The sequence below is a fragment of the Grammomys surdaster genome, unplaced genomic scaffold (genome assembly GCF_004785775.1).
Source record: "Grammomys surdaster isolate TR1022 unplaced genomic scaffold, NIH_TR_1.0 126029, whole genome shotgun sequence".
NCBI classification, from domain to species: Eukaryota; Metazoa; Chordata; class Mammalia; order Rodentia; family Muridae; genus Grammomys; species Grammomys surdaster.
Window position 1 is genome coordinate 780,316 of NW_021620842.1, and position 8,817 is coordinate 789,132.

Sequence of the window (8,817 nt, forward strand, 5' to 3'; positions counted from 1 at the left end):
ATATATATATATATATATATATATATATATATATATATATATATATATGATTTTTCCCCATGCAATTTGGCCTGTTGAATGGTGTCATTGTCTGGTTTGGGCAATTCTAATGTTGAGGCTTTCTATTATCTATAGAAAACACAATTTTTCAGCAGACCTTCTTTTCTTCTGGCTCTTTCAATCCTTCTGCCCCTTTTCTGTGATGTTCCTTGAACCCTAAGTAAAAGGTTGCATTTTACATATATCATTTCGAGCACAATGGTCACTTGCTCTCTGTATTCTGGTCAGTTGAGTCTTTCTGTAGTGGTTTTTCTCTGCTACATAAAAGAAGCATACTTAACAGTAATTTTTTTAAATTAAAGGTGTGTTCATCAATGAATGCACAACAAAAGCTAACCTTGAACATAAAATACTAATAAAGTAATTTCAAAGTACACACTATTCAAAGTCCAATGTACTGTAATAATAAGATACTAAATTTTCTATTTCTAGCATTTGCTTATCCTTTTAAGTTAATATTTACATATAATGTATAAATAATAATCATGCATAATGAATGCTAATATACATATGTTATTTTACTCAAGAATGTATAATTTAAACATTTCTTAGCCTGTGCTATATAAAAAAAGAATAATTAAATTGGAAGTAGTATGGAAGACAGAGTGAAGAGCAGCAACACAAATCATGAATTTCCAAATGAAATTCTGTTGCATCATCTTGTAAGTTATGTAGCCGGATGTTAGTTGAAGAAAGATTCTTAACAGTAAGATTTTTCAATTAGGAAAGTTAGTACCTGATCTCAAACTCATTTTTACATATGAAGAATTCTGAGGACCAGCAAATATAAGAAATAGTCTCTGTTTCATGGTTGGCAAATAGATATGTAGCACAAAGGTATAGAATCAAAACTTTCTTAACATATGTTTTTCTATGATATAATATAATACATAGAGACATTTGAATAAATATATATGTAGATATCTACAGAAAACTTGCATAATTTATCTCTATCCTGTATACACACACATACACACACATACAAATGTCTGAATCAGCTTCTAGAATGCTCATTTAAAGGCATGTATTTTTTTAAGACTTACTTTTCTAAATTATTTGTATGCGTGTGTGGTGGAGTATATACAGTACTATCCTTGCATGTGCTCACAGAAGCCAGAAGTGTCAGATCCCTGGAGTTGGAGTGATAGACAGTTTCAAGTAGCCAGAAATGATTGCTGGAAACAGAACCTCCATCCACTGGGAGTGTAGCAATTACCACTGAGCCATCACTCCAGTTCTATAGCATTATTATTTTAATTACAATTTTAAAAGTGTAAAGGTGCTTCTACTTTTCTCTTGAGAACTAAAATCATAAACATGACACAATTGAGAGCACATCCTAAATAAACGAGGAGATATCGAAAGTATACAGGTAATTCAAACACATTTTATTTTTAATATCCTGAAAATCTCTGTATATTTCTTCTAAAGTAAGTACACTGTGAAAACTTTAAGCCTGAACTGATCTAGCTTGTACTAGAAAACTAGTAAGTTGAGAAACGGCAGAGTACACAGAATTGCAATAGGTAAGCACTTGGATAAGATCGTACAATTACTGTAATGTAATCTTTGTTGCTTAAATTTCATGCCAGGACTTTAGTTTGTGTAAGTCGGGAAGCTTAGAGATTCATAACTTTTCTCTAAAGAGACTGAAATCTATACTATCAGAATGTAGTTTAAAACAGTTTCTAAAACACCGGGCTGAGCAGCCTTGGCTGAACTTCTGGGTTACACAAGTCTCAGAAAGCCTCTAAGGCAGCTGCAGCTCCTCCCTGTTCCGCCCGGCTCCTTAGCAAGCCACAACTACATTTCCCAGAAGCGCGGCGGCGTTTACGTCAGTGCCCTGCTTTACGGCAGCATTTTACAGCATATCAAAGGGAAGGGTCGGTACGCTGTGGACTTTTCTGACATGGGGTCCTCATTTTCGAGTACTGTGGAAGTTTCCCCTTCTTCCTCCACAGATGCTTCCGCAAACCCACCAGCGAAAGCCTCCCAGCCGCTCCCCTCCGCACAGAATCGGGCGTTTAAAAACTGCTGGAGTTGTCGCGTGCTGTCTGGCTGTACATTCATAGGGGCGGGCACCTACGTCTACTTGAAGGCCCGGCGCCCCATGAAGCTAGGGATCCCACCTGGCCCAGGCACCGTAATGCAGATGGTCATCGGCATCAGTGAGCAGGAGTGGAGGGCGAGGGGTGGGTTGGGGGTGGGTGATTAGTGGGACAGCGGCTCCTTTCTCTTCACTGTCCTGTAAGAAAGATTCCCGAATGATCGATCTTTCTTCACCAATGCGAAGGTTAAATAAAATGCCTTACGAGGGGCATTGGATAAACTAAAATGTAATATACAAAAGGCAATTTTTTCTTCTTTTTTTCAGGTATTGCCTGTTGGGGTGTAGTTATTATGGTAGACCCCCAAGGGAAGGCCTACCGAGTTTGAAAATACCAGCAGTCCATTGTTGTCTCCTATCACTGGCTGCGCGGCAGAAAGAACAAGCGTTGGGTTGGTGGATATTCTTTGCACACATGGCCAAGGATGCACTTAACTATAGGACATACCGAGAAGACCGTGAAAATATGAGATGTCTTTCTTTGGCCATTGATGCTTACGGTTTACCCCGTCTCAGGTTATAAAAGGAACAAATAAATCCCTTGGAAGCAAACATGTTTCTCTGTCTTGTCCAGGGAGATTATGTGTTGTTCAATTTATACTAAAAGATAACGTTTTGAGAACATATTAAAATGGGATAAATGATAGGCCAATAGCGAAATAAAGTATTTTTTAAAATATAAGCAGTTCTTTTAATTTTTCTAATTGTATCAACAGCAATTGGCAACCTAACCCTGAATAGGTACATGAAAGTTGTCCATGTTTTCCAAATTATCTTCAAGTCCATCATGGGATGAGTGAAAGCTGCTGGTTTGTTATTTCATCTGTAAGCCGTGGACCTAGCCATTGGGTTTGCTTTGGTGGCTCATCAGCTTAGTGATGGAGTGAGTTTTTCTTCCTAGTTCTGTGTTTCACACCTGGGTTAGTATCAGAGGCAGGACTTCCTTTATACATTAAATGTCAATACATATTAAAAGACAAAAATGACAAAATATTTGAGAAAAATTCCAAAAGAAAAAAAAATATCTGTTTTTGGCTTTTTCAGTAGGTACTTAGGATGGATTCATAAGGGCTTAAAAAATTATAAGAGAAATGTGTGCTTCCTGTCAGTAACTGAGGCTTCTCTTTAGGTGGTTCTTCAAAGCATAAAGGTAGTATTAAATTCAGTACCAATTAATAAGTTTTGAGGCCTATCTTGAGCAAGTAATATTGGTCAGCTAGAACCTCTGTACAAGCTGGGAATCCCTGTCTTCCCTCCTTCCCCCAACCCTGCACAAACTGGGAAAACTGACAAAGAATGACACCCAAAGCCCAGTTCTACATGTCTGGCAGCCAGTGGAACCTGCCTTTCTGACATGGCCAGCCCACTCAAGTGCCTACCAATGTGTCCATCTTCTGACTATACATGGGCACAGCCTGAGCTCCTGGCTGACACATCATCCCCTGAGGTCTATCGAACCTTTCATCCTTAGCCCTGACTGTAACTTCCTCAGTCCTGGGCTTTGGGACTACAGAACTGACAGGGGAGGAGTGCCAAATAAATCTGTGTTTATTGCTTTTAATCTGGTCTGATCTGACCTATATTTGTATCATTCTATACATGAATGTGAATTATTTTGATCATACCTCCCCTGTTAATTGTTCTAACTGCATTACTATCTCTGGACTCCTTCCTTTCAACAGGTTCCCCTCTTGTCTTTTTTTGTTTGTTTGTCTTTTGTTTTTAATGACACACTGAGTTTAATTAGGATTGCTTGCATAAGTATAGGTGGGAGTCTTAAAGTAATGAAGCAAATTTTTTTGGGGGGGGGTATTTGTTTCTGGGTGCATCTGAAAATTGTTTATAATGACTGTAATGGTGCTATCTATCTATCTATCTAGTTTTTTCAACCTAACACTAGAGTTTTCTGGAAAGAAGAACCTCAATTAAAAAACAACAGCAAAATCCCCCTTTAAATTGCCTCTGGGCAAATCTGGGGCATTTTCTTGATTAATGATTATGTGGGAAGGCCTAGCCCACTGTAGATAGTACCACCCCTCACATGTAGTCCTGAACATTATTAAACACAGTTTGAGCAAGCTAAGGGAAACAACCCAGTAAGCATTACTTTCCAAGGTTATGGTTTCAGTTCCTGCTTCCAGGTTCCTGCCCCAACTTCCTACCTTGGCTTCCCTGATGATGGACTGTAACCTGCAAACCAAATAAACGTTTTTCTCCCCAAGCTGCTTGTGGTCATGATGTTTTATCACAGCAGTAGAAACCATAACTGAGACAAATAGTATATCTGAAAATAACATATATACCTTAGTCTACAATGTTAGTAATAAAAATGGTTATATTTATCTCAACCTTTAACACATATGTTTGGGGGTTTTGTTTTTTATTTCTTCTGAGAAGGGTCTTAGCCCTCATCCTGATTGCTAACTGCCTAGAGTGGTTGTTACTAAAAGGTGGGTGACTATAGCAGTGTTTCAAAATGGAAGTGAAGTTTACCATGCTTGATGGTCCTTTCCATCAAATATTTCTCTTCTCCAATGCTGTTTGATTCCATTGTACCCAGAAGAGAACTTCAAGATTAGAAATTATTCTCACAAACCCTACAGCTGTTGCGGCAACTACGTTTGTAAGATTCTCAATCACTTATTGACATTTCAACCAAGTTGAACCAACATCTTTACCAGTACCTTCCTTCTTGAGGAACCCCTCTCTGGTCAGTCATAGAGACTCTTCATTTATTAAAATTTTATCATGACATTAAAGCTATTTAGTCACTTTCACAAGTTCTACTTTGAATATTATTTGCTATTTTCAACATATCTTCATTTACTATTGCTATTAAAATCATTAAAGTCACTAAGAAATGAACAATTTCCTCTACACTCACATTAATGTTAATATTTTGGCCTCCTCTCATAAGTCAAAAATTCTTAATGGTGTTGAGGAATTGTGAATTGTTTTCAGTGTACTTGCTGAGGTCCACCAGAGGACTTCCTGTGACATCTATAGCTGTATGAAATGCATCTCTTAAATATAATTTGAAAGTTTTAAAATTATACATCTTTATCAAAGTTCATGGGTTACCCCATGTGTTGTCACTGAACGGAATCTGGTTTGGTTCCTTTTTGTGAACTCCTGTCAGTAGACCTCAACAGTGAACTTAAAATATCTAATAAGCTGTAATACAAACAGATGTGCTACTATCCAGGTGTGTTCTGTTTATAGAAGGAGTAGGTGTAGCACCATTCATAAAGTTCCTACAGTGTTCATAAATAGAGTGTTGCCTTCACTCTAAAGTTGCCAGCTTCATCAACCCCATCAGCCTGTGCTTTCAAGCTTTCATCACTTGAAGGTGGGCATTGTCTCTTCTGCACCCATGAACATTAGATAGCATCATTCTTCAATATAAACAAATATATTCAATGAAAGCAGGTATTGTCCTCTCTTCAGCTATGAACATACTAGATAGCGTCATTTTTCAATATAAGGATATATATTGAGTGCATAGTTTAGTGCAGCTCCTGTCATCAGTTACCCTAGTTAGATCTAAGGAACCTGCTTTAGCTCCTATGTCAGCCCTTGCTACTTCATTTTGCACTTTTATGTTATGGTTGCCCCCGGAACTTAATAATCAAAATGGAAACGCATTAACAGCAAATGTTTAGTGGATTGGAGAGATACATAAGTGTACATGTAAGAGGACAACCTTGGTCAGGTGTCTTTCTGCAGGCATTATCCATTTTATTTTTTATTTTATATTTGGCAAAGGGCCTCTCATTGGCCTAGAACTAACCAAGTAGACTAGATTGTCTGGAGCGCTCATTCTAAGGATCCACTTGACTGCCTGCTGCACACTTAGATTACAAACTTAAGCCCCATCCCTGTTTTTTTTTTTTTTAAGGTGGTTTCTGAGGTCCAAACTCAGGTCATTATGCTTTTTAAGGCATGATCTGGTCCAATATTGTTTCTTTTAAATTAAAAATTCAAGACTTTTCTTACTGAAATATTTTCACCCTGGGTATAAATTTTGGCATTTTGCGACAATATCATCCTTTGTTCCTATTACAGGATATGTTAAATTGTTTGAAGCCTTGTGATCAGCTGGCAAAGTATATAAGCCTGTTAAAGGAACCAACTACAGAGAAAACCTCAAGAATCATGGTAATGTAGGGATGCTGAGTTAGAGCTTTGCTTCCGTTCTTAACCAGTAGCTGAGACAGATGTTGATGGCAGCCCTAGCCAGGTCATCTGGAGAAGCCTCCTTGTAAAGACAGCGATTGCTGGTAACCCTGATTGAGAAGCTGAGCATCTCAGCCATATTTATTATTCACCTGCCCCTCCATTTAGTTTCTGCTCCCTGCTCCTTTTTACTATCTTCTTTTTAGTATCATTTATATCTGAAGTAGTAGCATCAGGAATACTGCCAGTTGATTTGACAATATAAATATGCTGCTCTTAAATGTATTTACAGGGCAATGCTCTGCACAAGTATCCCTCAAACTAGGCGTTGTTCCAACTGATGTTATGGTACCACTATAACATCAGTTTTGAGAATTGGTAAAAGCCGCCTCTTCTAAAATCCATGGAAGGAATGGTAAACAATTGTGAGTTGAAAAGTTAGTATGTTTTTTTAAAGTTACAGATAAACCCTTGCCTTGAACTAAGGATTCTGTAGATGACTAGGTAACATTGCCAAGATATGAGACACATCATTACACATCATTCTGCGTTATTCTGAGCAGCAGACATAATTATGTCACTACTTTAAAAGTCATGTCTCTTAGCCTTATTCGAGAATTCTTTATTCAGATGTAAATAGAGGCTAGAGAAAAAGCCAAAGTAACAGGTGTTAATTGAGGCAGCACTATTAAAAATGACTGCAGTCCTGTGACAGGATTTGTACTGGCCCTTGATAGACAAGATTTCATAGTCACAGATTCCTGCTCTCTTGGCATATACACCTCACAGTTAATTTAAACACATACCACCATAGATACTATAATGAAGGAATTTGTTGAAGTCATAATAAACATGTGATCAGTTAACCTAACAACAAAATTACCCAGAAAAATAAATCATAAAAGCTAATTAAGTCTTGGTTTGTGTTAGAGAGAAGGGAGTCAGATCTTAGAAGAATGAGGGTTATCCAATGTTCTACAAGGTCTTTGGGGGCCTTGATGAAAGGAAACATACTCATCAACTTCCTTGTTAACCCCCAGATTATGGAATTTAAATCAATCTGAAGTTGTTAAGAATAATCTCCAGCAGACAGCTAGAAGTGAAGCAATACCTTGAACACTACAATTACAAGAACTCAATTTTTGTCAACAGTCAACTTGGAAGAGGACCTCTTGAGAACCAAGAACTACAGCTCACCCAAAATCCTAATCTCGGTCTAGTGAGACTCAGCAATCTTCCTGCAAAACGGTCATAATGAATTGTTTTCTAAATGTGGATGGTTATTTTGCTTGTGTATACATCTGTGTATGTGTTTGTCTGATACCTATAGAAGCCAAAAAAGGAATCCGATCACCAGGGAGTTTCAGATGGTTGTGAACCATGATGTAGGTGCTATGAATCAAACCTGAGGCTTTCAGAAGAGCACCCAGTGCTTTTGGTAGCTGAACTATCTCTCCAGCACCAGTAAAAGTTTGCTAAGTTTGTAATAGTTTGTTGAACAGCAACAGAAAATGGACATAGGGAATCAGAAGTAATTTTTGTATCATAAGTCATAGTGTTATATAGATATCTCTAGTAACAATACAATTAGAACCCAGCAGTAGATCAAAAGTCAAGAATATAATTAGAACAAGCACTGAAGCAAGAATATACCCTATAAAAATAAAAAATGGACCACATTGAGAAACAATAGGATCAATTTTAGAAGGCATGGAGGTTATATTCCTCTCTGCTACTGTGCCTATCCCAGGGTAGACATCTCCAGGAAAGAGACATGTTCTTCTTGGAAGCCATTTTACCCTAAATTCAGTCTGTCATAACTAACTGTATTAGATGCAGGAATATATGTAGGAGTTAAAATACTCAAACTGAAAAGTTGGCTACCTGAAAGAATAATACTATTCTGTACATGTTTCACAGGTGGTGTTATCCCTGAAACTGTTCTGATATAGCTGCCTTCATCTCCTGTAACTTTGTTCTTCACACCTTGTTTTGGTACCCATCAGCTAGTTCAACCATCTATGCTTCTTCAGGGTCATGAACAGGCTTTCTTTTTGTTCTTTATGCTCTACTTTTAGGAGGCCTATCAAACAGTCTCTGAGGAGCTATCCTCCTGCCTACCAATAATAGCATGCTAGATCAAATCTGTTATCCATGCTACGTATCACGATGTAGTGATAGCAACAGCAGGCTTGGACAGTGTTGTATTTGTCTTTACAGTTATTCTCTTTTCTTCTACTCATGTTTTTCATGGAGTACATTTATTTATTTATTTGTTGTATTTTGTTTTGAGGTAGTTTTCTCATCATTTATCCTAGGCTAGCCTGGAACTTACTATCTTGTATGTTTAGAATACCAGTTTTGACACCATGCCTGGCTCTTAGATAACTCTTTCTTTCTTTCCCTCCCTCCCTCCTTCCTTCCCTCCCTCCCTCCCTCCCTCCCTCCCTCCCTCCCTCCCTCTTTCCTTTCCT

At 37.8% G+C, this 8,817-nt stretch overlaps 1 protein-coding gene across 1 annotated transcript; it reads left to right on the forward strand.

The window, feature by feature from the left end:
* Positions 1-1,912: 1,912 nt before the first annotated feature.
* Positions 1,913-2,846, forward strand: Dmac1 (distal membrane arm assembly complex 1). Its single transcript, XM_028754643.1, has 2 exons — positions 1,913-2,228; positions 2,435-2,846. The coding sequence occupies exons 1-2, from the start codon at positions 1,970-1,972 to the stop codon at positions 2,494-2,496; spliced, it is 321 nt and encodes a 106-aa protein (XP_028610476.1). The 5' UTR covers positions 1,913-1,969; the 3' UTR covers positions 2,497-2,846.
* Positions 2,847-8,817: the final 5,971 nt, after the last annotated feature.

What these genes read in the sequence shown, in the direction of transcription:
- Dmac1 (XM_028754643.1), top strand. Translation starts at nt 1,970, where the DNA reads ATGGGGTCCTCATTTTCGAGTACTGTGGAAGTTTCCCCTTCTTCCTCC. An exon ending in GCAGATGGTCATCGGCATCA is followed by an intron (nt 2,229 to 2,434) that starts GTGAGCAGGAGT and finishes TCTTTTTTTCAG; the next exon opens with GTATTGCCTGTTGGGGTGTA.